This window comes from Falco peregrinus, chromosome 3, assembly GCF_023634155.1.
Source record: "Falco peregrinus isolate bFalPer1 chromosome 3, bFalPer1.pri, whole genome shotgun sequence".
Lineage (NCBI taxonomy): Eukaryota > Metazoa > Chordata > Aves > Falconiformes > Falconidae > Falco > Falco peregrinus.
In genome coordinates, this window is record NC_073723.1 from 15,925,167 (window position 1) to 15,953,039 (window position 27,873).

General features: G+C 44.9%; 1 protein-coding gene across 2 annotated transcripts in view; it reads left to right on the plus strand.

Annotated features, from left to right (window-relative positions):
- Window positions 1-8,930: 8,930 nt before the first annotated feature.
- Window positions 8,931-27,873, plus strand: part of ADCY8 (adenylate cyclase 8) — a 131,990-nt gene continuing 113,047 nt past the window's right edge. For both annotated transcript variants that reach the window (XM_013302353.3, XM_027792417.2), the window contains exon 1: window positions 8,931-11,178. In XM_013302353.3, the coding sequence (XP_013157807.1) occupies window positions 10,243-11,178 (936 nt within the window). In that variant the 5' untranslated portion in view covers window positions 8,931-10,242. The remainder of the gene's footprint in view (window positions 11,179-27,873) is intronic.

Below are 27,873 nucleotides of genomic sequence, written 5' to 3' on the forward strand. Positions count from 1 at the left end.
TAGTGAAATATGTATCAGTCAGATAGAAATACCTAATAGCAATGTATTCCACAGTTACAAAACATTCATACTTGCTTTGTGTTCCTTTACTTCTTTACTATTCTTATAATACTCTTCTTTAGTTTTACTAGGAGACAACATCTGAAGGCAATGCCTGAACACAGCCAAACAAGTGTTCTTTTCAAACTTTCCTGCTGGTTACATTTCCTACATCTCAGATCATGTTTCTCTTAACTATTTATGGAAGGTCCAGTACTTCTAAATGGCCCTTCTGAAAACTGTTGTCCAGCCCCTGAGGACACCACCAGCTCTTTAAAGGCTGTGATCCACCTCACCCAGGGCTTCCCCCACCCATGCCCATGGCCCAGGATCCCATCACAGCCCATCCCAGGGCCATCAGTCCCTGCCCTGGCAATGCCCTAAGATGCTGGTCTCCAGCTCTGCAGGCTCAGTGTCAGCTCATCTCTGTCCCCACAGAGGTGCCTAAAGACCTGGGCTGGGGCTGCATGGCCCCACCAGGGGAGCATCCCTCTACACATCCCCAAGAGAGTCTCCAAACCATGCTGTAATCTTAGATCTGGAAAGGGTCTAGCTACAACCTTACCAGTATTGAACAGAATGAAAGAATTATTTCACAAGCCTTAAAAGACTACCTTTCTGATTATGCACCACAGTGTTTGTTTTTCCTGCAACAGCATTGCATTTTTGGCTCAATTTCAATAACCCCCACATCATTTCCTGTAGAACCGCTGTTTAAGCAGCTGTTCCCCATCATGTGCTGGTGTAACCAATTATTTCTGCCTATATGCAGTACCTTCCACTTGTCCCTAGTGAACTGAATCTTCTGTTCTTTTCTTTGTGTTTCTAGACCATATCTTGAATAAGCCAAAATTATTTTTAAATCTGGTCGTGCCCTTCAGCCATTGGTATTCCTGATTGACCTGGTACTTAGTAATAACAGCACTTATTCCATCATCCAGGCTTTTAACCCTGGTAGATATTTTGAAGTGTAAATAATGCAGTGCTACTGAAGTTAAAAAAGTCAATGATCTATGATCACAGACAAAATGGTCCACCAGTTTTGTGGATGTTTGTTAAGAGTTCCTGGTTTTAGCTGGCAAAAATACACAAGCTGAATGATCAGGAGTACATTTACTGCTGGAGTGGTTTTGGACACTCTCAGTTCAAATCTGGAGGACTTCAATTTTCTGTCTTGAATTTGTGGCACTGAAACTTTGCCAGCCTTTTGCTAAGGCTCTGTCAGCTTCTGTAAAAATGAGGAAAGGTATTGTCTCACTCCCTAAATATTTAAATACTTCCTTGCCATAATTCCTGTGGATATTTCAAAAAGGATCAATTGCTGCGTAAAGGCCATTGCTTACCAGAGTGGTCACAACTGCTCCCACACATACTTCTCTTGTTATCTGTAATTCCATACAGTTCTTCACTACATCTAAGTGCTGCTCCCCATCCTGGTCTGCAAATCCATTGAAGCCAGAAAAGTTTTGTTGTTATACATTTGTAGAAAGAGTTATGGAATGGGGTTGTAGTCACAAGTGGAGACTGTAATTGAAAGAAAAAAAATATGCAAAAGCTTAGAGCAATCAAAACCACACTGGGCTTTCATTTCAAAGGCACTTCCTCATATATTATGATGTGAACCATATTGGAGTAACACTTGGGATCAACAGGCAGTTGTACCATAGCACTTTTTTACTGTTAAAACAAAATGTATGTCCTGCTGCACGCTGAAAATACTCGCTGGAAATGTCTTGATTAGAGAGATGCCAAAAATCTTACAGCATAGTGTAGTGTAATGTGGAGCTTCCTCCTTGCAAAGCACTGGAATTTAAGATATGTTGTCTCTCATTATCATTCCAGAACAAATAATTTTGTTTGTTTCCCTGTATAACTGAGAGCAGCCATAGCCATCCTCGGTGTAAATTATTGATGTTGCCATTGTAAATAATATTAATCACAGTAATAGTAGCTATGGTCTGATTCTCATATGAAGCTGTTTAACACGACTTTAGAGCCCTATAGGTGTCATAGGCATTCTCCATGCCTGTTTCCTGGAAAGGACTCTTGGATGTTCTGTAGATCCCTGTGTTACCTGGCAATGAGATTATATTCCTCTTAGCTCTTAGTCACCTCATGATGTGGAAAACAAGAGTAGATGCAGCCTTTAAGGATGACATTGCCTTTTCTAGTCATGTAAGAGAAGATCAAAGTAATCTTGTGTGTAAGGTAGACCACCTACAGGCCAGTTTAAAATCTTTGAAGCACCAACAACCTGCCATTCCTATCAAAAGGAGACCAGATTTAATCTCCTATAGCAAATCCTGCAACACTAGAAAATGAAAGGTTTTGGTGATTTAGAGAAATGCAATATCAAATAGATTGCTCAAACATGAATCTGTTATCCTCCTCCTATGCCAAGAAAGATGTTACTAAATGTAAAAACAAGATAATGAAATGAAGAAACAAGTACTCTGCTGATCCTATACACATTAATAGTATCATTTCAGAGAATGACTAAAGATTGCCATGAGTCAATGATTCCTCCTAAACATTTTGTGTAAAAACACCTACCATCCCTAGCTTGACTGGCAATGAGCAGATTAACATGCTTCAGTTATGATGGGAGCTTGGTTTGAAATAAAACACTGTTCATATCAGCACACCAGGCATCAGTGCTCTTTCTGTGATACAGCAAGTCACTTAAAGGGTTATTTTACATACTCTCCATTTTATAATGCACGAAACCTTCATATAGAAGGTAAAGGAGTGGGGGAAAGAGCTTTGTTGCTGGGGAAAAGTACTGTCTACGAGCCCAGCTGAATTAAACCTTGTGTTTACCTGCAGGACAGCAAAACACCAAGTCCTACACATTCACATATGCAAAATATCTGATGAACCAATGTTTCAGAAACCTAAGCCAGGTTCTTTCAAAAACCCGCCTGGCACCCTGTCAGCTCTTTAAAAAGCTGTTTGAGAACTCAACTCAGTGGCTCTGCATATAAGATGACATAGTGCACTTCTTTTTCTGCCCAGACTCTCAGCATTTCTGTAGCTTTTACCATCCTTGCAATCACAACATCCCTGGAAGGCCAACCACAGTCCCAGGGCTTCAAAGTTCCCTGATTCTTGAAAGAAACAGAGATGCAAAGAAAGGCATTCCCAGAGGTGAATAATTGGCTTCGTATTTTATTTAAAAATTGAATAGGATTATTTTCCCCTAGACAGAAGAAGAGGGAGGAGAAACAAAAAGGAATTTCCTTTCCCTTGGAAACGTGAATGTTTCTAGGTTTTGTTCCTGTTCCAAGGTTTAACACACGTACATAAGCACATGCTAACACAACCCTACCAGACTTTCCCCTCTTTGATCTGGCTGACAGGGGGATTTCCTCTTAGGATATGTCTTACACTGCAGTAACTGCAAGATACTGATCTGGATGGATTTAACATCTCATACAATATAACAGCTCCCTATTTGCAGCCCAATTAGATTTGTTGTATACATCCACAGGAAACATCTCCATCCTGTAACAAGAAAAACACTCTGAGATCTGCTTGTGAAAATATCTACATAGATCTACAAGATCTATTATTCCAAGTGGAAAAGTTGAACAGAATAGCCTTACATGTACTTTTTCAGGTTTTTAGTTTCTTTTGAATGTCTCAAATTCAAGTCTTCTTTCCAGTATTAATTTCCACTGTAGCTTCACCCATCAAACTATCACTCCTTCCACTTGCTGCTTCAGATAGCAGATCAAGGATAAAATGCTTGTGAATGGTTTGTCTGCTGTAGATTTCACTTGTAGAGCATTGAGAGGTGGATTTAATAGTTCCTTTGGAATTTCCCTTGGAATTCTGTTGCAATTAATGTGCAAAGGTCTATTGTATTAAGAATAAAAAAATAAGAATAAGAATAAGAATAAAAAAATAAGAAAAAAAATACCTCTTCTTCAAAGGAATTCCGAAAAGCATCAAGAACTGTCTACTGCTTTGTAAAACATATTATTCATTCATCAGTGCAGGTGCTCCAAGGATTCATGAGTCTTAACAGCATTACAGGAGAGTGATGGCATGAGTAAAAGAGAGACAAGCAAAGAAACAGCTACTCTTTGAAACCTGGTTGGTAAAGGGTGAAAGGGTGGAGGGAAAATTCTGGGTGGTCCAGACAGCAATGCAAATGACAATGGTTCTGTTTGGGGAAGTTTTTAAAAATTATTCAAACTGCACTTGATTTTGAATTAGGAAAAAGGCCTTCTTTTCCCAATGAAGAAGATTGGTCTTCTTTTCTAGTCTCATTTTCTTTAGGGATTCCATCATGTTTCATCTCTGATTCTGAAAACATCCTGTCATCCACCATGAAAAATTGAAAAAATCATTGGAAAATCAAAAACTTAAATTCGCTGTCTTAAAATTCAGGCTTTTCTTCTAAGAGTTGAAAATTTCCATCATGTTAATGCCTTTCTGAAGGTTAATTTTCAGGGAAACTGCAACAATTGCTTGAATAAACAGACCGATATTTTTCAGTACAAAACAGACCGGCTAACATATTCCTAGTCAGCACCAGTGCCCACAAAGTCGTAGGTAAAAGACTTGGGATGGTCGTCGCTGGTGATCCACTTTGTAACTGGAGTAATAGCTGGGTGGATGGGAAAGAGCGGGCCTTGGAGAGAGGAAGACACAGCACCACCCACTGGTTAAAAGGTGAATTACTCATCTCCAGCCCCTTGTCTCCATCCACAAAATCCACATGCTTAGATGTCTTCTGACCCTTGTATGTGGCTGTGTGCACCTGTGAAGGGAGGGAGAGAGAAGAAACTCATTTTCATATAAGGGAAATGTTGCTTCACAGCATGGGGAAGCAATATTATGCACAGAAAAATGTAAAACTAAAAGTAAAAAAAAAAAAAGATCTTCTAAAATGCAGACATAAAAATTGACGTTTCTTGCTACCTCTTTATGCTATAAGTAACCTAATTTTTTTCTTTCCTTTTTTGTTCCTTTTCTTTTTCTTTTTTTCCCCCCTGCCATATGGTATCATTGAGGTATGCAATAATTAAGCTTCCCTGCCTGCAAACTTTAAAATATTTCATTGATATTTTCACTCTACTGAGAAAAATAGTCTGCAAACCCAGGCACATGTTGATTGTTTCCATCATCTGTTAAGCTATATGTCCTTGCCCTCTTTCTCTCTGATCTTTCAGTCCATGAAGCCTTGCTTTTCTTTTACCATGGCTTTCATTAATCAGTTTGAGTGCTTTTACCAGCTAATGTTACAATTTTTAATCCAGTCCCTTATGCCCTTTGCTTGCTTTCATACAGACAGCATATTAAGATATGCATTCATATGAGAAAAATGACAGGCAGGTTTTAAAAAAGGAGACTCAATCAATGCCAAAAGTTCTTTTTCTTTCCCCCCTCCCCCACCTTCATTGTTATTAGAATGTCTAAATTGTTGCCAAGGAGGAAGGGGGGGGGGGGGGGGGGGGGGGGGAAGAGGGAGTTATGGGGGAGAAAAAAACCAACAAAATAAACAGGTAAGGAGGAAATCAAACCTAATTTGCTCATATTCTGTTATTTCCATCATTAATGAAGTTTCACATTTCATGTGTGCATGAAGAGATAGGTAGGCTCTATGTAGATTGTTCATTTTTCCTTTTTTTAATTATTCTGTGAAATCTGTATTTAAATAAAGATGTATAGTAACACAAGTGTTGTTTCATAATGTGTCAGATATTGAGGCTACCTTTATTAGACAACCCTGGAGTGCTTTGCAGAGCACAGAGCCAGGCTTGCAATCCTGAGGACATAAATAGTTCCACTAAAGAGAGTGAGATCATTATTTGCATGATTAAATATCATAACATTAAACTGTACATAAATGTTACTGCTGTGGGTAGAGAGGGGGAAGGAGGAGAGAAGTGTGACATAAACTTTCAGGTGACAGAAGAGGAATGAATTCTGCCTGATTTCATCCTTCAAAAACCTTCTAGTGACAATATTATTTTTAAATGGCGTTTAGTGATTTTGTGACACTGCCAAGTCATTTAGCTCTATTTAAAATAAAAATCCAATAGCAACAAAGATTGAATAATGCATGCTACTAATCTGGGGCCAACTAAGCCCCATCTGGACTTACAGGGCTCAGACAGCGTGTATGAAATCACCTTGGTGGACCCCCAGCTCACCCACCCTTCAGTGGCAACCAGGTCTTTGGCAGCCTCATCCCTCTTCAGCTCCCCAGGATGGTCAGCCCCAATCCTTACTCTGCAGAGCCCCGAGTATTGCTGCAGTGTGTCCCTGCACTCAGAAAGATCTTGTCCCCTCTTGGTAGTTCTGCACAAAGGTGTCCAGTACTTCTGAGACTGAGATGAAGAAACACACGCAAGAAACGTGCACACCAACTGCTACATAAATACACGGCACCGCTTTACCGGCACCACCGAAGAGGGAGTAGGCTCACCAAACACACAGATGGCACAGAGCTGGGGAGGACTGCTGGCATGGAGGAGGACAGGCTTAGTATTCAACATGTTCTAAGCAAATTGGGCATACAGATGGAAAAACTACAATGCCTTTTAGCGAGGGCCAATGCAAGATACTTCATGTAGGCTGTTACACACATATGGAGCAAGTAACAGCTGCCCAGGCCTTGAGGACAGCAAAGAAGTTTCAGTAGGTCATCAGTTGTGGATAAGCCTGTGATGAGAGGAAGGCAGACATCTCATAGAATGTATAAATACGAGTGCAGATCATAAAACATAGTTCTTAGATATAAGACATCTTTCCACTGTAGAAATGAATTGAGTTGTGGGCATCTCATACAAGGGAAAAAAAACACAATTGTGAAACAAGCGTACAAAATCCAGAACAAACCAAAAAGAACAAAAGGGACCTAGAAAATGTGATCCATGGGGGGAAAATGACAGAAATTAGGTTGTTTATCTTAAGAAATGACAAGGGGAAGAGGGAATGGACAGAAGAAACATTCATTAAATATATACGGACTACTGCCAGGATAATCTGTTCTCCCCGTGCATGGTGGATAGGACAAGTAGTTATGTGCTTATTGAATGCTGCAAGGAAAATTCAGGTGAGATATGAAAATGGTAAGGATGGAGAAGCATAGAAATGGACTGCCTGGGGAGGTACAGAACTTCCATCCCAGGAACAATGGTGAGGGTAGAGCTCATTCTGCCACAGGGCTCAAGAACCCTTCCAGCACTGTGATTCAGTGATCGTAGCAACATTAGAGAACCAAGGACTCCCTATCTTGGCTTCGTCTTACCTCTTTTGAAGGGGTGTCTCCTTAAGCTGGATGACATTTCTGCCTCCTTTTCCTTTGATTTAGCATGATTTGTGTTGAGCAATGTGAATGTGCAAGATGCTTTCTTTCTGTGCTCCGGCATCACACTACTAGTAATTATGATTTCTTTTACAAAAGAAATATATAAGTATCTATATAAGATTTCCCCACTTATAAAAGCATTTTTATCTTCAAGTAGTGTTGTGATTTCCCTGCAACTTATCTAGGAGCAAAGATTTGTGTCTTTATGATTACTGTGAAACTAGTATTAACCCTTTCCAGGTTAGCAGGGTCATGCTGAACCACAGGAAAGACCCATCCCTGTTCACAAAAGCACCACTCATTCCTTTTCTGGGCTTTTGAGAACAAGAATTTCCTCTGCTTATGTCTGTGCAAAACCTGTCCCACACATGGGACACAGACTTGGCTGGAGTCCTCAAATCCATTGTAGTGCAAATATGGAAACAATCAGTGAAATCCTTCCTAAATCTCCATGCCTTCCTTAGGATAATAATAAAAGATGAATTAAATAATGACATTTGGAGGGATGTTCGTGGAGGCTCGGGCCCACTGAAAGCCAAGCATCACACGCCTGTACAGGCACCCAGACTCCCAACAGAAGCCAGAGCTCCTAGCGCAGTAGCATGGCTCCTTTCCAGGCAGTGCCTCTGTCCCCCTTCCAGGCAGTGCCTCTGTCCGCACAGGTCCTCACTGCTGACGGAAGGCAGCTGCACATTTATCTCAAAAGCATTCAGCAGGTAACACTCTTGTCTTTTGAAACACAAAAGAAACACCTCTCCCTTAATTTGCAATAGTATAACGTGTAGACTATATCTATTTTAGCAGCTTCTTAGCACCAGGATTTCAGCTCCAAAGCTGCCTTTGCCCCAGGACTGGGTTCAAACCACTTTAACAAGGTTAATACTGGGGAGAGGAGGGATGGGAGAGGTAAAGCCGAACACCTCCTAACCCTCTTCTGCAGGCTGTGCCACCATGCACAAAGCATTCATGTTTGCTGGCACAGACAGAGCCCACAAGCAGAGAAGCAGGGACGATTTCATTTCATCTGCCAACAGGGTTGGGGGGATGTGATGGTGGAGTGAGGAGTGGCTCTGACTCCAGACTCTGTCCACAAGACAGTTTCTGTTGTATATATCCAGTGGCTTTAATGTAAATGCTGACAGGATAGGAGCCATCAAAGGTACAAACGTACTCACTTAACACAGGGTGGTTGGAGCCATAGTCCTGGCAGCGACAGCACCATTCTCGGAGGGTCTGAGCTCACCAGGCAGAGGTGCAGTGGCTCCCGAAGCCCCCCTCACCCTGGGCAGGAGCCTGAGCTCCCCACCCAGGCCTGAGGCGGCTTTCCCTTGTGCCCAGGCTGAGGGATGCCCGACTTGAGCATCAGCTCGCACTTAGCACAAGGGATGGACGAACCTGCTAGGCACTGCGGGACAGGCCGGGGCGCCTGTAGAAGAGCAGCTTGGAGAAACAGGAGTGACACACAGAGGAGCCTGCTGGGACCGGGAAACCTGCCCCAGTCCCCCTCCACCCCCCTCCCCGAGCCGCCGCCCGCTGTCCCCCTCCCGGCGCCGCGGCTGCGGCTGCTTTAACCGGGCAGGGGGGTGCGGGCAGCCCCGCCGACGTCGCGGGCATCAGCTGACCGCGCCGGGCTCTGCCTCCTCCCGGGCCGCCCGCCCGCAGCACCACTCCGGCGGCGGCGGCGGCGGCGGCGGCTGGCGGCTCCGCCGTGCCGGTCCCCGCGGCTCCCGGGGCAGCCCCCGACGCTGGCTCCCCGCAGCCCTGCAGCCGCCGCGCTCTCTGCGCGCCTGCCCCTCGCCCCTTCCTCCTGCTCCTCCTCCCCGCTGCCGGGGGAGCCCCGGAGCCGGAGCCCTCCCTGCCCTGACCCGCGGAGAACTTAGGATGCTCCCAGCCGGCTTCCCAGAGCTCCGAGTTTAGGGCGGGATTTTCGTTCCCCTCTCTTTCGCTTTTTTGTTTTAAGGCTTGGTTTTTGGTGGGAATTTTCCCCCGTCCTTCCTTTCTTTTTTTCCCTCCTTTTTTTTTTCCTTTTTTTTTTTTTTTTTCTCGTTACCAAGCAAGCCGAGCGTCTGCGATGGATGGCAGCCCCGAGCCCCCGCCGGGCAGAAGCGCCCCGTGAGCCAGGGCATGCCCCGCCGCCGGGGGGATGCGGGCGGGCAGCCCCCGGCCGGCGGTTCCGGCGCCGTGACCGAGGATGCCCGCGACCCGGCCGCCTCTCCCCTCCCGCCCGAGCTCGCAGGGCCCCCGCTGACCGCAGCCCTGGGGACTGCAGCAGCTCCCGGGGACCAGACCTCGGAGCGGAGCCCCGGGATCCCCGGAGAGAGGAGCTGCTCGCCGTGAACGGCCTCTCTGCAAGGCGGCTCCCCCCAGCCCTCCGCGCCTCCAGCCTCCGGATGGGGCCGACGATCGCCCGCCGGGCAACGGGGCTGCGCCCGTAGATGCTCCGCTCCTCCCTCCTCCTCTCCGGACCTGCGGTTCTGCTCCCCCCCTGCTCCCCGCCCCGAGGAGGGCGCGCACCCAGCCCGCCGGGGCGCCGGGGCTGCGCCGCAGCCGGGCTCCGCGGGATGCGGCTCCGCGGGGCGCCGCGGGAGCGGGCGCGGGCGCGGGGCGAGGGCCGCCTGCGCTGAGCCGGCGCAGCCGCCCCTCCGACCCCAGCGGCGAAGCAGCCCCGCCGCCAGCCAAACCGCCCGACCCAGGGACCTGCCTATAAATGTGATCCCCCCCCCCCCACCGCCACCCCGTCGCCGCCACCCGCCCTTCTCCATCCCCTCCCTCCTCTCCCGCGGCTCCATCCCTCTCCCTGCTCCCCTCCCCAAAGCCGGTCGTTTGTGTCCCCCCGCGCCCCCCCTCCGCCGGTGCTCTGCCCCCCGCCAGTCACCGCCATGGAGCTCTCGGAGGTGCGGTGCCTGAGCGACAGCGATGAACTTTACACCATCAACAGGACCCCCCCCGGCAGCGGCAGACCCCAGCGCCTGCTGTGGCAGACGGCCGTGCGCCACATCACCGAGCAGCGCTTCATCCAGGAGCACAGCAGCAGCAGCGGCGGCAGCAGTAGCGGTGGGGGCAAAGGCTTCAGCTCCGAGGAGACCTGCTGCCCCAACCACCACCACCCGCCGCACCACCACCACCACCACCACCACCTCCGGCGACAGTCGGCCGGCCGGAGTTTGGGCGGCGAGCGCCATAACAACGGAGGCACCAAAGTCTTCCCGGAGCGCACGAGCAGCAGCGGGGACCTGGGCTTTCTGCCCCTGGACTGTGCCCCCAGCAACTCCGACTTCTTCCTAAACTGGGGCTACACCTATCGCGGGGTGATCTTCCCCACTCTCCGCAACTCCTTCAAGTCTCGGGACTTGGAGCGCCTTTACCAGCGCTATTTCTTGGGCCAGCGGCGCAAATCTGAGGTGGTCATGAACATCCTGGACGTGCTGACCAAGCTGACCCTGCTGTTCCTCCACTTGACCCTGGCCTCTGCTCCCATGGACCCCATTAAGGGCATCCTTTTGGGCTTCTTCACCGGCATTGAGGTGGTGATCTGTGCCTTAGTGGTGGTCAGGAAGGACACGACCTCGTACACCTACCTGCAGTACAGCGGTGTGGTCACTTGGGTGGCCATGGCCACGCAGATCCTGGCAGCCGGCCTGGGCTGTGGCCTCCTTGGGGACGGCATTGGCTATGTGCTCTTCACGCTTTTTGCAACCTACAGCATGCTCCCGCTGCCACTCACCTGGGCCATCCTGGCTGGGCTGGTCACCTCTGTCCTGCAGCTCGTCATGCAGCTGGTCATCCCCAGGTTGGCTGTGACTTCCCTCAACCAGGTACTGTGGCGAGGAAAGGGTGGGAAACATCCTCTTTCTCCATCACTCTGAGTGAGAGGAGGTGTGCGGTGTCCCAGGAGATCCTCTCCCTTTTAGTCAGGTGCGCAGAGGTTTGTTACATGGAGGGGAGACCACAGGCAACAGGTAACCTTCTCTCCTCCTCCTCAGTCTCCTGCTGCCTATCCCAAGGTTTCACCTCAAGCTGGAGATGGGGACACTTCCTAACCTCTTGGTCTCCTCCTTGTACATTCACTCCACTGCTGTCCCTTGAAACAGCTTTGGGGAGAGGAACTTCTGGGGCAAGCGGGGAGGATGGGTCATTCTTCATTCTCCTCCCTTACTTCCAGCAGCAGTCCATGGCATGAGATGACTGCCTTGGCCAAACTCTCTCACAGTTCATCTCTCATTTCACTTGCTCATGCCTTTTAACTCTGGACCTGCTGGGAAGACTGGTACTTTTATATGCACAGCACAGCTTGAGCTGAGCTACTGGAAAACAGGAGCAAAGCATGCTGCTCTTTTGCAAGGAGACCAAAGCAATGCCCCAGAGAAATGGGGGGTAAGTTCCCCTTGGAGGTTTGGTGTGAGGTCCTAGGCTGTCTTTGGAGGGCACCAACAAGCCTTGTTGTCTGGTGGTCATGGGGCAAACATTGTTGTGCTGCATCCTTACAAGTGATGTCTAGGACAGAGTATTGGTTACAGGGGGGAGTGGTGGTGCAGGTCAAACTGCTGAGAGGTGCTGGGCAAGATATGGGTCTGAGGAGTTAAAACCAGGACTAACCTGACTTCACACTCACCTGGATTCTTCCACATGAAAGTGAGAATGCACCAAACTCCCAACATTCCTGCAAGGCAAGAAAACACAGGCTAACTAGGGCAACTTAATCCTGTAGAGTCTTGCGTCTCCCTTTCTCCCTCCCTTCCCAGACCATCACAGCTCTGTGCTACCAATATTTCCCAGCAGATTATAATTTCCATTTAGCTGGCTCTGGGGACTCGGGGAGAAGGGGGTGGAGGTACTGTCAGATAATCCCCAAAAAAGGGAGGGTGCAGAGGAATGTGGTGTCGGTGGCATGTTGTTTACGTGATTGCTGGGATGCGCAGCTGGGAAGTGGCTGATCTTGTGCCTGGAAGTTTTGATGACGATGGTTCTTGGGACACATCTGCCTCCTTCAGACCCTGGCCCTCCTGAAACCCCTGCCCATCCCCTTCCTCCATGCACTTGTTAGCTGTGGGCTACCTAACCTTCACTTTCCAGTGGCTGAGCTCACCCTGTTTCAGGAAAAGCTGCCCCAGTGTGTTGTGCCTGGCTGATCCCTATGGATGCGAGACAATTACGCCGGGCAGAGTTGTTCCCAGCTCTTGGTAATGTGCTGATGAATGAACCGCAGCCACACGCTGTGTCCCACTCCCATGCACTGCTGTAGCTGCTAGTGCTGGGTCAAAAGCTGTGAGCTCTGAGTTATGCTGATTTCTTAATTTACTTCCATATCCTATCCCGGAGCTATGAGTAATGTGCTGCTATCTCATTATGCGCAGGTATCACGGCTGTTTAGCTGGTCCACACGCACGCACGCGCTTCCCACAGACATCCCTAACAAAGACATTTCCCAGGCGAGATATTAATATCTTCATTTTGTTGCCTGGTACCTTGCCAGTTGTGCGAATGAACTGCCTTTGAGCAGTGCACAATGAGAGATTACCAGCCAGATGATTGCCTTCATGAACTACGTATATAAATCTCCTTAACAGGATCCGCACAGCTTGCCACACGTCGGGGCTGATTTACACTGGCTCCCGATTTACACCGAACCCACTTTACGCCGCTTAATTACGCGTCGCTTCGGCCCGCGGCCCCCAGCCCGCTGTGGGGGTGGCGGGGTCCTCCCCCACCCCGGGGTCTGCTCCCTCTCTCCACGCAAGGTGGGGTTCGGAGTGGGGGGCGGGGACCCCCCGCGGGGCAGCGCTACCCCCCGCCCCCCCCCCGCGGCCAGCTGTCCCCCGCCGCGGCGCTGTCCGCCGGCGCGGTGCTGAAACCGCCGCGGCGCTGCGCGGCCCGGGGGCTCCCTCCAGCGGCCCCGGCGGGAGCGCGCCCGCCCGCCGCCCCCCGCGCCCGGCCGCGGCTGCGCCCCCGCGCCCGGCGGTGCGCGCCTGCTGCGCCTCCGCCCTCGGGCGCCGCGTCCTCACCGCTCTGCCCGGGGCTCAGGAGAGCGATCGGCGAGCCTGCGCTGCACTTGGTAGCTTTGCACCGTTTTTTTTTTTTTACTTTTTCCAGAGAACTGCAGAGCGCTTTCAAGTGTCAGTGAATGAGGGCTTTTACGGCTGATGATGGGTGTATAACTACTACTTTACAGGTGAACTGAAGTGACTGTGTCATCAGGGTTACACAGGGAATCTTTTCGACAACACAGGTTTCTTGATCTTGCAGGCAAAGCACTCTCTTTTATTGCAGGGGTTATTTTCCAGGTAAAATACCCCATCTTCCCTTCAGAGAAGCCTTTCAAGACCAAATGAACTATTTGATTACGTATCAATACCTGTGACCGTCTTGCTGTGCCTCAGGATGCAGACAGCTGCTTACACTGGACCAAACCCAGGAATTAAAGTAGATAATGAAATAAAAAGCAGAGGGTAAAACGTTGATCATAGTACAGATAATAGGGTTTCCAAAGGTTTTTATGAGACCTAGATTTCATGCAGAGAAAATACTGAATTCAGTTCTGAACAGAAGGAATTGTCTGCCCTGGAGTCAGTTTATTATTGTACTCAATAGTATCCATGGGCATGATGGTTCTGATCCTATATACCACACAGGTATAAATTGGTTGTAAGTCTACCTATATTCATAAAGTTGCAACAGTTGATACAAGAGGAAAATCAAGTGCTGTGATCTGTTTTCCCTTGATCTCTTAATTAATCTTAGTTTTCATTGATAAATTTGTTCACAAGCAGTTCAAATCGTTAGTAATACTGAACTCAAGCATGCAGTACTACTGCCTGGTTCAGCTATTTGTTGAAGTTAACAAAATATGCATTACCATGAATACAAATAATGCCCACTGTTTACCATTTTTGCTTGCAGTAACACTTAAGAGGTCATCTGATTTTACTTCCCTTGCATCTCATAATTAATTTGAACCAGGATCCTAGGTAAAGGTGAAGGAGAAAGACTCCCTTGAAATTAGACTTAAAAACAAACAAACAAAGACAGCAAAACAAATGTAGACTCACTAGTTTCAATCCTGCCAAGTGCCCAGTGCTTCTGAGGAGATATGACCACCCTTAAACCCAACTGATGCCAGCCTGAAATGCTGAGCAATGTGCTGCTGCTAAGCAGGAGAGCCGTGGAAAAAGGGCCTGATACCATGATTTAGGTAAAACCAACACTGGTACTGACTCAACTAAAGATTGTGCCAGGAAATAAATGAGAAATGCAAGATCTTACTGGTAAACAAGTAAAGTGCATTAATTTGTGTGCCTGGTCAGATACTGTGCTGGAGGTGGTATTTGCCTCTGACATTCTGCAAAATGAAATATTATTTGTATTGCATTCATTCTTATTTTTTTCTTGGTGATAATACAATATATAATCCAAAATTTCTAAGACTGTATATGTGTTTCAGGCAAATGGGGAAGAACAAACAACTCGGAGCGTCTCAGTGTTATGTAACATAGGCAGATGATAATATAGATATGAATTTTGACAGGCTTGGAATTATGTAAGCTGCAAACATACTCTGGATTTTAATCCTCTGTCTGTGCACTCTTCAGTCACGTGAGTAAATTCCACCAGAGTCAGTAAGCTTACTCGTGTGAGTAAGTTACCTGCATAAGGGATAGCTTAAAGGATCAAGTCCTAAATTACACATATTAAATAAGACTTTAAAAAATCATTTAGAAATAGCCTTGAAGCGGGTAATACTGAGACTGGGAAAATTGATTCTTTTCCCTCTATGAACATCTGTCTTTCCAAGTCTAGGCAGTTCTGTGAATTAATATAGCGATTGTTGCTTGCTTGTTTTTCTCCCCAAACCCTCTCTCAGGGTTATTAAAAAAAAGGCAGAATTCATGAAGTCACAAGGAGTCCTGTAGAGATAAATCTGTATAATTATATAATGGCGACTGACAGCTTTTATGTGTGTACTTCAGCTGCAAGTTCTCCAAAATCTGATCATACCTATCAGTATGTGAGTATGTACAAAACACACTCATCACTTCAAAATTTCTGCCAAATGTTTATGGAGTATATGTTAAATCTGTAGGGTATAAGGATATTTCAAAGCTGGCTACCATTTGAGAATCAGAATCAGAACACTCCACCTGTACCCCTACAGTTGCTTTCATAGCATTGTTTACTATTTGTTTTTTGCCAGAGTCCGTTGTGGGTGACTTATAACCTGATTGTGTGATTTTAGACTGGATTATGATCTGCTTTCCTTTTATATCCTGTAGTATCACCTGACCAGTATCAGTGGGTCACAGCATAATTAGATTAGAATTGGATACACTTTTCTCTGAAGCAGCTGCATCATTGTTGTGCTAAGTAGGGCAAATGCATTAGTTATATTTACAATTTGATGATTAATTGCCTTCAGAGAGCTCCTCCAAAATGGAGGAACTCAGGCAGAAACATGAATGAAACCTGCTTTTATCTGTGAGTTTCAGCCTACAACAGTTAGCGTGCTTGTTCTCAGTGAAAGTTACTTGCTATTTGTTGTGACGTTTTTTCTGCTGTCAGGACACTTCTGGGTTGTTTTTAAGGTTTTATTTATTGCTCACTTGTTTTTCACCATGGCCTAGAAAGAGGCATATGCTCCAAAACAGCAGCATCTAATGCAAAATAATCACACACTGGAGCAGCATACTTACAGCTGACAGTTAACAGCAGATCATGCTGGAATGATCCTTATTAGCCTGTACAGAAAACTGAAGGGGATAAACATCTCTAGTCCATCCTCTTACTGCACTTCTCAACCCTGTCAATGATGTGACCTGAAGAGGAAAGAGAAAAGGGCAAAACTAGAATGGTTTAATGGATTCTTCTCTTTCCAGGGGGCTGAGAAGGTGGGGAGTGGAAGGACTCCTTCCTCCATTTTCCTCCGTTCAAGAATATCTGACTAAGCACAAGAAAAACTTGAGTGTTTCATGTAAAAGGTATAATTTAGTAAACAGAAAGGAATTAAGCTTTTAAAGTGATGCTTAGGTTGATGGAAACTCCAAACCTGAAAGCCCTTACACAGCTCCTGCCTGGCACCCCATCCCTGCAGGCACCTTGTTAACATCACATTGCTTTGAGTGCAGTCTTGTGTTTAGCTGCGCTTCTGTTTCTGAGCATCCCATGAAGTGCCTCAATAACTTGATGTTAAAGTTATCATCCAGCCTAGCCAGAATCAAAAACTCTTGTAGCAGAAATGCATTCTGCAGTTATACAGCACACACAGGGCCTGCCTGATGTGACAGCCAGGTGAGAAGGGGCTTGTGCTCTTCCTGTCTGTAACAAATGCAGTGATGAAGATGTTTCTGGGCTGTGGCAGACTAAGGTTTAAATCCCTTTTTCTCCAGAAAGGATTGGAATCTACTTCTCTTACCTCACCAAAGAGTTTCCAAAGCAAACCTCCTCCCATTCCTAATACAGCGGTTCTTCTGGGGAGATAAAAGCTTAAGATCCAACAGGCCAAAAAAAGAAAAACAATAATCCTGACTCTGTAACCAACTGATTAAGGAATTCATCTCTGGTGGGGTCCTTGCTGAACATTTTAGTGTTTTATATAATGCTATTAAATCATTCCTTCAAGCATGTGTCCCAACAAGCAGACTGTACAGTCTGGTCCCCTTTCTCTGACATGACGAATCTTGAATTTCTTTTTCAGAGTGGTGCAGCCTCCCCAGAGAATTTTTCTCCTTCCTTATCTGCTGCCCCTCCAGCTCCTGAAAAGCAAATATATAGTCTACAGGGAAGGCATTTCCTAGGGAAGCAGGAGATACTGAATGAGGGGTGAGCCTCCAGTCATTGAGCTGCTATGCAAAGATATATAGCTATTTTAAAAGATAACGGTAGTCTGTGTTCAGCTTTTGAACAGAAAGATACAGGCCGTGCCCTCAGGGGTAGAGAGGAAGGGGGCTTGGGGCTGAGAAGCCCAAATATAGGGGAAAAGCTTCACAGTTGATCTCTAAATCCTGGGGTAAAATGAGGTTTAAGATAGAGTCCCTATCTTAATAGTTCCCTCCTAGCTAGCTCTCCTCCCATTCACCACGCTGGCTAATTTATATTCGATCTGAGACATTAAATTCTTTTTGCATGTTGTGTAAGAATCCGTAAGAGCATCGTGGCATTAAACATAGGCTCCTGGCTTAAGCTATAGTAGTCATGTGTCTGCAGATGAAGTGCATAAGGACTCTATTTTGTGGCTTCTGAGGTTTTTTTGGGTGTGGTTTTTTGGGGTTTTTTTTGTTGTTGTTTTTTTTTTTTTGTCTAGCCTTCCTTCAGAGGCAAACTCTGTTTCATTTGCTTTATTCTTGGTGCAGTGCAGCTTGTACCCATCCCCGACGCAGAAGGGACTGTAGAGTTGCAATCTGGCACAAGGAGGGAGATGAATGTAAATCGCTGAGTTAGTGGTGCAGTGAATCTTGAGCATTTTGGTACCAGCTCACTCATTCAAACCAGTGATAAAAGAGATCTGGCTGGTCAAAAGGGATCAACCACAAAAGGTATTAACTAGTTGGCATGTCATGGAACTAAGGACCTTGCTAAGTGATCTTATCAGGGCCTGACTGACTCAGCGACTCCCAAGGTTTGATTTTAGGGACCTGATTCAAAGCCCACAGAGTGTAATATAAAAAAATCCCACAGACATGAGGACTTTTAGGTGAACTAAGAAGATCACTTCTCAGGACCCTCTTTAGGGAAAGGGTTGCTCTGAATCCTCATTTTTTTCTGAAAGAGAACACAAGCATGGCCATCCAGCTCCTCCAGGAATCTCTTGGAGTGAGCTCTGTCACTCTTATCTCTCCAAACACACAGGTCTGCAGACAGAGATACCACTGTGGTGCTGCCTAATCTAGAACAAAAACCATCAGAAAATGTACACAGGGCAAACTGCAGAGTCAGTCAGCCATTGGCTGACACAGTAATATTTCATCATACGAGTTTTGTTTATTAGCAACTATTTTAAGAAGTGTTGCTATTTCATTTGCCAGTTTCTTCTGCTGCAAGGTCTCATGCAGTCAGCCCTAGAGGAGAAAGGAAGGCTGCTGGGTTGATTAATTAACCATTGCCGCAGTCTGAGAAACAGCTGAAGCATAGCAAAATGTAAAAAAATATGTGCAAAAGAAAAAAAATCTAACCCAAGCCAATTGGTGTTTTTTTTCCACAACCTCAACAAATAATTGTGCTTCAAAATACTCTGTGTCGGTGTTACAATTTTATATGACGCTTTTAGTTTTAATCTAGAGAACAGTATCCCCTGGTATAAATGAAATACTATTTGAATGAATTTAATGATTTAAATCTTTTACCTCCATTTCTTTTTCGATTTTGATTTAATCATTACTTTATAGTTTTGGATTTTTCTGTATCTTTACTTTCCTTTGTTTTAACATCACAGTCATTTAAAAGTAAAATACAGAAATCCTCCTTTACTGAAATCAATTGAATGGAAGCATTCAACAGTAGCAGAATCCTAATCAGGAAAATCAGTTTCCTTGGAAGGATCTGATCTCTGGGCACTATATTATTTTTCCTTCGTTAAAACTCTCCTGCTTCCTTTACCTGGGATCTACTCAGGGATGGAGCTATCTACTCTGTGCTTCTTGCTTTAGGTCTAACACAGTAGAAGCATCATGCACCAATCCAGACGTATCATCACAATGCAAATAAGAAATAATAATAACCAGGAAAATTAATCAGCACAGAAGAACTACATGATATTATCCTGTGTACCAGGTGTTTTATAACTCTGGAGTAAGGATCTTAGGTAAATAAATCACTTACATCTCATAGGAGTTACTCAAAATGTACTAGATCTAGTTATACACATTTGTTTATCCTATGATTCTCTGTCATATGTGAAAGTACCTCTAATGCTTATATATTAGTAGTAATAATCTTCATAAGCATTCTAGATAGGGTTATAACTGTCACAGAAATCATCCCACACATGCCCAGTATGGATATAATTTAATGTGCCAGATATGCATATTCTTGTAGAAGGAGTGATACTCACCGCAGATTTCCGACAGGGACTGGGAATGAGGATCATTCCCGTTTCATCACTACATTTATTATCGGCCTGTGCTGACCCACACACATCACTTTATGTTTCTGTGCTTCATTTGATTTGAAAATTTGCCATTCTCAGTTGCTGTAATACATGACTAATACGTTCAATTGCTTTGAGCTTTTTGTGCAAAACATGTCCATTATCTTCCATGATGCACCAGAATAGGAATACTATTGACTTGGGTCAGCCATACACATTTTTTGTTAAAAAATGAATACAGTGAACGTACTGAGAATGTCTGCATATAGCTTTACTTTTTCTTAGAAGACCTGGTTCTACATAATTCTCTTAAAGGCTGGAAGGTATGTCCTATGAGGAGCAGATAAGGACTCTGATTTTGTTTGGTTTGGAGAAAAGGAGGCTAAGGGGTGACCTTGTTGCTCTCTACAGCATCCTGAGGAGGGGATGTGGAGAGGGAGGTGCTGATCTCTTCTCCCTGGGATCCAGTGATAGGATGCTTGGGATAGACCTCAACGCTGCACCAGGGGAGGTTCAGACTGGACATTAGGAAGCATTTCTTTACCAAGAGGGTGTTCAAACAGTGGAACAGACTTCCTAGAGAGGTGGTTGATACCCCAAGTCTGTCAGCGTTTAAGAAGCATTTGGACAATGCCATTAAAAAAATGATTTAACTTTTGGTCAGCACTGAATTCCTCAGGCAGTTGGACTAAGTGATTGTTGTACATCACTTCTAACTGAAATATTGTATTGTATTGTATACTGTTCTGTTCTGTTCTGTTCTAACTTCAGCCCTATTAGCAGTGACCCCAAGATCCCTTTACATTAGTCCATCTGTGCTGAGGGGACTTTAAAGTAGATGCCATATAGTTTATACAAGGCTGTGCTTGCAGTGCTTGGCTACAAAGCCAGACATCTCCTTAGCTGGCTTCCTGGTGACCCCATGCTTCTTGCTTTCACACCCATGCAGTGGACCAGTTTCAATGAGAGGAATGGAGAAGATTCCCCCATGATTAATTTGTTGCCTTAGTAGGTCTCTGCTATGACTGGGATCCATGGGTCCAAACTGCCTCACCTAGAACTGAGGGAAAACCAGTGATCAAGTCCTGATCCTTGTGCAAATGTTGTAAGCTGTTGAGCAAGAAGAAATCCCTCCTTCCTGGGTACTGAGTGAAACTGAAGACTGTATGTCTCAGGTTGAGCTCTCCGCTGCTCAAAGGGTTAAGCAGTTATGACACATTTCAGGATTCAGCCCAACCCTCTCCCCAAAGGCTGTAGCTATATTAACTCCTCCCAAACAGGGTGCCTGCATCCAGCCTGTGAGGTGAGAAAAGCAAGTCTATGATGGCTGCCGAACTACGCATGGGAACTGTGGTGGGAGATATAGCTGACCAAGGCCAGAACAGTTCCTGCGACTGCTCTGGTGGTTTAACAACACAGATGATTGCATTCCAAAGATGTTCCTCAATGCTGTCTAGCGCACTGCAGGGATGCAGCCTCCCTGCCTGCCTGTCCTCTTCTGAATTGCAATGAAGCTGAGTGGTAGGTGTATACTCGATGTGCCTGATCATGTTGCTAAGTAAAGTTGGTCCAGTTCTCTTTAATGTCAGTGATCTGGACAATGGGATCAAATGGACCCTCAGTAAGTTTGCAGACAACACCAAGCTGGGGGGGGGGGGGGGGGGGGAGTGTTGATCTGCTGGAGGGCAGGAGGCTCTGCAGAGGGATCTGGACAGGCTGGATTGATGGGATGAGGCCAGCTGTATGAGGTTCAACCAGGCTAAATGCCGAGTCCTGCACGTGGGTCACAACAACCCCAGGCAGCGCTACAGGCTGGGGCAGAGCGGCTGGGAAGCCGCCTGGGGGAAAAGGATCTGGGGGTGCTGGCTGACAGCTGGCTGGGCATGAGGCAGCCGTGTGGCCAGGTGGCCAAGAGGGCCAGCAGCATCCTGGCCTGTATTAGAAATAGCGTGGCCAGCAGGACCAGGGCAGTGATCGCCCCCCTGTGCTCAGCACTGGTGAGGCCGCACCTTGAATGCTGGGTTCTGTTTTGGGCCCCTCGCCACAAGAAATACACTGAGGTGCTGGAGCGTGTCCAGAGACGGGCAACGGGGCTGGGGAAGGGTCTGGAGCACAAGTCTGATGGGGAGCAGCTGAGGGAACTGGGGCTGTTCAGACTGGAGAAAAGGAGGCTGAGGGGGGACCTTATTGCTCCCTACAGCTGCCTGGAAGGAGGTTGTGGACAGGTGGGGGTAGATCTCTTCTACCAGATAACAAGCCACAAGACAAAAAGAAATTGCCTCAAGTTGCACCAGGCAAGGTTTAGATTGGATATTAGGAAAAATTTCTTTATAGGAAGGGTTATGAAGCATTGGGACAGGCTGCCCAGGGAAGTGGTAGGTCCCTGAAGGTATTTAAAAAGTGTGTAGATGTGACACTTAGGGACATGGTTTAGTGGTGGGCTTGGCAGTGTTAGGTTAATGATTCAACATGATGATCTTAAATGTCTTTTCCAACCTAAGTGATTCTATGGTTCTATATAGTAACCTATACTTGAAGCATTAAGGGAGTAGTATATCCCAAAACAGAGAGAGAAATTTATAGTAGGTTCCTGCAAGTTCTGAAGGTCCTTGAGAGCAGCCAGGAAAAATTGTTCTTTGAGACTTCAGCAGAACTTAAGTCATATGAATCTTGCCCAAGGACATTGCTATAAAATTTTTTTTGACATTTCCAGAATGTAGCTAAATGCCTGACTGATGCTATGGTATTTTCTTTGTTCTCCCCAGTCCTGAGAATAAAAGCAGCTTGTTGACAATAATGGGAAAAGAAGAATTTATTGTATGTATTTCATTTGTGCTAACATAATTGCTTTTGTTTGGTATGTTTCACTAGCCACCTGAGAGGCTACAAGAAATGGTAGAAGAAGACATGAAGTGTTCCCATTTTCTATATGATGGTACAGGATGATAGGGCCTCCAATAATCTTCTTATAATCTTAATAGCTCTTCATGCTTAGAAATTATTTTTCCAATGACTTATCACTTTCTTTCCTGCACAAATGTTCTTATGTCTACTTACTCTTAAGGGATAGTTATGTGCATTATCTGATGACAGCCACTCTTCTTTGCTATTCCTCCACAGTGGAATATCTGCTGTAAGCATTCAGTTACTCCAAATTGCATAACCAATCAAACCAATAAAACTTATCCTTAAAGATTTTATCTTTAAGGACAGGACTGTTAGAGGTAATGTGACTTTGGAGAAGGAGTGTAAAATAATGCATCTTAACATTATGGCAATTATTTTAAAGACAAGGAAATCACTCATAAGCATAAAGATGGGTATAAGTTTTTTGATCACCTGAGGCCTTGAAACTTAGTACAAAGACTGTAACGTAGCTGTTCTTTCCTCTTCAAGCAGCTAACAAAGCTTTTGCTGGCCAGATTGCTTTCCATGGCACCAGAACATGCCAATTTCCTTACTGGATTTGCAAATAGTCTATCCAAGTGTCATGTATTAAAGAACTCTTTTGATGATATACAACAAGGAAGTTCATTTGAGATCACTTCTGGTTTTCTTCTGCAACAGAAGACTTATGTAATTAAACTTGACATGTTTGATTTTTTTAAATCCAAAAGCAACCAATATTTCTAATACAATTGGATAATACCCCATATTTAAATTTCTAGAGGTTCAAACCACTTCGTATATGTAGATATACTTGTATTACATAGATATAAATATTCGGCAAAGGCAATGCTGTGGAATTTCATGCTTTATTCTTTTTTGTTGTAACTTGCTTTCAGGTTCAGTAATTGCATTTGCAAGTCAAAATAATATTTACTATGTTCCTAAAGTTTGTGTATATCTAAAGAGAGTTTATAGATGCAATTTAAAAATGGAGAATACACATACCATTAATTAAGAGACATTTTTTCTAATTACTATAATTAAAAATTTAAACTATAATCTGGGAATCAAACTGTCATCTTCTGGCTAACAGCAATATGGATTCAGCAGTTGCAAATTTGCAGAGAACTTGCAAGGTTGCTTAGTCAGATCTTAGTGGTCTTTACCATAAAATGACAACTCAGGAATCAGACAAAAAAAGAAAATGCTAGAGCATTCTTCAAGTAAGGAAAAGATTAAAATTAGAAACCATAAACACACACAAAAATTATCACAAACTTTGCATGAAACCTGTGGTCTACAAAACATGGAAGGATAGGTGTCCATAGCAATTATTCCCAGTATAGTCATCTGGCATAAAGCCCATTTTTCAACGTGATCTAGGGGCTCAAAAGCACACAGAAGTAGCAAGTGAGATTTCCAACACTCCGGAAGCTAAGGGACTCCTTAAATCACTTAAGTGGTTATGAGAGTGTCTCATGGGACTCCTTAAGTCCCACTAACTCCCACCAGACTCAATAGAGTTAAACACTATTACATGGTGCAGACAATGCCAAACTGGGAGGAGTGGCTGATACACTAGATGGTTGCGCTGCCATTCAAAAGGGACCTCGGTGGGCTGGAGAAATGGGCTGGCAGGAGCATCATGGAGTTCAATAAAAGGGAAACGCAAGGTTCGGCACCTGGAGGGGAATAAGCCCATTTACCAGTACAGACTGGTAGCTGAGCAGCTGGAAAGCAGCTCTGGGGAATAGGCCCTGGGGATACCAAATTGACCATGAACAAGCATGTGAAGGCAAATGGCCTCCTGGGCTGCATTAGGCAGAACATTTTCAGTGAGTTGAGGAAGGCGATCCTTCCCCTCTGCTCAGCCCTAGTGAAATACACCTGGAATGCTGTGCTCAGTGCTGGGTTACCTAGTACTGGAGAGACATGGACATACTGGGTTGAGTCCAGAAAAGAGATGTGAAGGGCCATGTGACAGATGAGGAAAGGCTGAGAGATGGGATTCCTCAGCCTGGAGATGAGAAGGTTCAGGGCGTGTGTGCTTGCGGGTAATATGATTAACATGTATAAATACATTACTGGGGACAGTGAACGAGAGAACGCCAAACTCTTCTCAGCAGTGCCCAGTGACAGGATGAGAGTCAATGGGCACAAACTGAAACACAGTAAGTTCCACTTAAACATATTAATACTTCTTTTACTGTCAAGGTGGTTGGACTGACAGGTTGCCTAGAGATGTTGTGGAGTCTTCATCCTTAAAAATATTCAAAATCTGGTTGGATAAGACACCAAGCAACTTGCTCGAGGTGATCCTGCTATAAGGAAGGAGATTTAACTATGTGGTCTCCAGAAGTCCCTTCCAAACTCAATTATTCTGTGATTCTGTGATAGTGGTACAGGTATGGTTTCAAATAGACAGATCCAAAGACCTGCTGAGGATCTGGAGGGCAGAAATAATATCTCCAAATCCAGCCTGAAGCAAACACACAGCCACTGCAGGGCACAGCTCCTGTGATCTCAGCATGAGACCTGGTTTAATGTATGTGCCATGCCTTCTGCATTCGCTTCAGTCCATTCCAGCCTTGAGTCCGACTGTGGGACATGACTGCAGGCCTGTATCCTACAATCATAGAATCATTTAAGTTGGAAAAGACCCTCAAGATCATGGAGTTCAACTGTAAACCTAACGTTAACAAGTCCACTGCATGTCATCACCTGACCTGGTGCATCACTTCTTCGTGAGAGTTGTTCTGTGGGCTTATCGCTATGATATGGTTCAAAACTCAAAGCAGCATCCTTGCTTTCCCCATCCCCATCTGGTGACATCAGGCAGTCCCAGAGCACAACTTTATAGCAAATGTCAAGCACACACACACTCCGTGCTTCTTTTGGGGAACAATTCTGTCTTCACCTGCTAGATCTCTGTGGGGTGCAAAATCATAGGGGGCAGAGTTTTAAGAATATCAGTAATACATGTCCTTTTTTTCCACCAGCAACAAAACCTCCTCCACCAGCACCAGTCATTCCATTTTTCCATTTCAGGTGGTCAGGTGGCTACATAAATGCAAGGAGGTATCTGATATGCCTGTGTGTGAGCTGTGGTCTCACTACAGCTTTCACAGGAGTTTCAGCTGATATGAAATCTAGAGGCAGGTTTACCCTTAGGCAGTCTACCAATGCTAGGACAATATTTTGAGCACCTGATACTAACTTTCTTTTCAAAAAACAGAAACTAGCCTTCTCCCAACAAAGTGCTGACGATCTTCAAGCACACTGTTTTCAGTTGCAGTGGATCCTGCTCGTTTTCACTACTCTTGTAGGATAGGTTTGCTCTAGAGAAAAGGAAGGTAAAGGGAGACTGTGACAGCCTTCAAAAGTGGAAGGGGTTGCAACAGAGAGGAAGAAATCAATTGTTCTTTGTTTCATCTATAGCTATCCAGAGATGATGTGCTTAAGTCATTATAAGGAATATTTACATTAGATAGTAGAAGAAACCTTGTAACAATAACCTAATAACAATAACTTAAATAACCTCATTTTTCTTGGGAGACTTTACCCTGAGGTATGATTAAGCAGTTTAAAGAGGCAGTTGTTTAAGAGTGATTTATGTAATATCCAGGACCTGGAGCATTGGTTAAATGACCTGTCAAGGTCATCTCATGCCCTACTTTCTATAATTAAATGATACTGACTCCTAACTGCAGCTGTGATGCGAAGTGTTCTCACCCCTGGTTTCCAAAGAAATAAACCATTCTGGATTTCTAATGATTGCTACACTGAGACTGATGGATTAGTCTGAACTAGAAATGCCACAGCTTCAGGTATTTATCTCTGTGGTGTGTAAGAGACATGGATCAACCATTAGCCAATAATATTGCTGATGGTGCAAGAAAATGACAGAATTTAATTGTCTCTTCCAAGAGGTTTACAACTGGTGAAAGGACTGTGTTGTCAATAAAGTCTTGTTGAAGGCCAAGAAACAGAAAAGAGAAAATCTGCTGAATAAGGAGGGGCCATTTTTACCCAGCGAAAAGTATTTTTCAGGTCACCATCAGCTCATTTAATCTGACCATCAATCTTCCTCCTCTTATGTAGTAAACCTGGTCTGATTTGTTTTATTTTTATGTAGACAAAAAAATATCAATATATGCAGCAGATCGTCATTATTGTAAATTCTGTTAATTTAATACATTTGTGATGCATATGCCACTTAATTACGAAGAATAAGAATTTTCCTGGTTGTCCCTGCTCTAAGCAAAGTATGTAAGCACCTGTGTACACTAAAAGATACAGATTTTGTCTCTGAAATCTTTGGGACTACAGCTGACTTTAAAACTGGTCTTAGATATATGGTACATATGAAAATAATGGGAACAATTTAGACATACAGTGCCATAAGTAAATATAGAGATTATTTCATGCTTGCTGAGTAGCTGGAGCATTGTTAAGAGGTGGAAGAGTCTTGGCTGTTCCTTTGCATCTATATTCACCTCACACACTGGGAAGCCTCATGGGATAGTTTGTCTCTTCCAAAGTTTCTCCATGAGTAACAGCCGCAATGGGTCCATTAGACCTGAGGCTGCTTTCTGTTACTGGAGTAACATAGCATCTTTCCTGGGGCGAGCATCCCACCCTGCCAGAAAGCAGAGAATTGAGCTTTTACTGTTGAACAGACACAAAATGTTTCCTTCCTTCTCCAGTAAAGGAAAAGGCCTTAGCAGCACACAATTGTAATTCAGGGAACATGGTGGCTAATGTTCTTTTCAAGGGCAATAAACTCCGACCTTGCCAGCATATTTTAATCATATTTTTCATGTTGTGAAGGGCAATTCAGTCCTTTAGCAAAATGTCTTTATTTCCAGACTACAAATCACTATCAGCCATTCAGAGCAACTATACAGAAATCCTTAATGAAAGATTTTCAGGCAACCATTTCTACTCCTGTCAGACACAGGGATCTCTCTGAAAGATGAGTGCTTTGCAAATTGATACTGGGTGTTCTGCTCAGGGGATGATATAAACATGTGAAATACAGGTGCTCTTGTTCTCATGAAAGTAAGGTGGTAGGTAGAGGTAGGTCATCCTGTTTGGTTTTGTGTTTTTTTTTTTTTTAATCATGATAATAATTTTGAAGATGTGCACAGAGACAATTTTTGGATTAGGATGCATTTTTACAGGAATGTCTGGATTATCCTATCCAAATCCAGTGGTAAGGCTGTGTTCCTGCAAGTCCTGGACTGGACTGGCTCCTGAGCTATCACCTCTTACAACTGTAAGTCCTGCAGATCAGCAATGTCTGCCCTTGTGATCCAGAAAAGAGTCTTTATGGACTACTGAGGTGAGTAGGAGCCCTCATCTCCCAGAGGAGGGATTCTGCAACTCTGGGTGGCAATGACTCTTCCATTATAGTTTCTAGTTGAACTTAGTGGAAACTGAAAGCTGAGAGCTACCATATGCTGCCCACATGCTATAGATATCTTCTGAATGTTAAATATCTCTAGGTAGCCACATTTTCTCTTTTGGATGCCACCAGATTTGTACC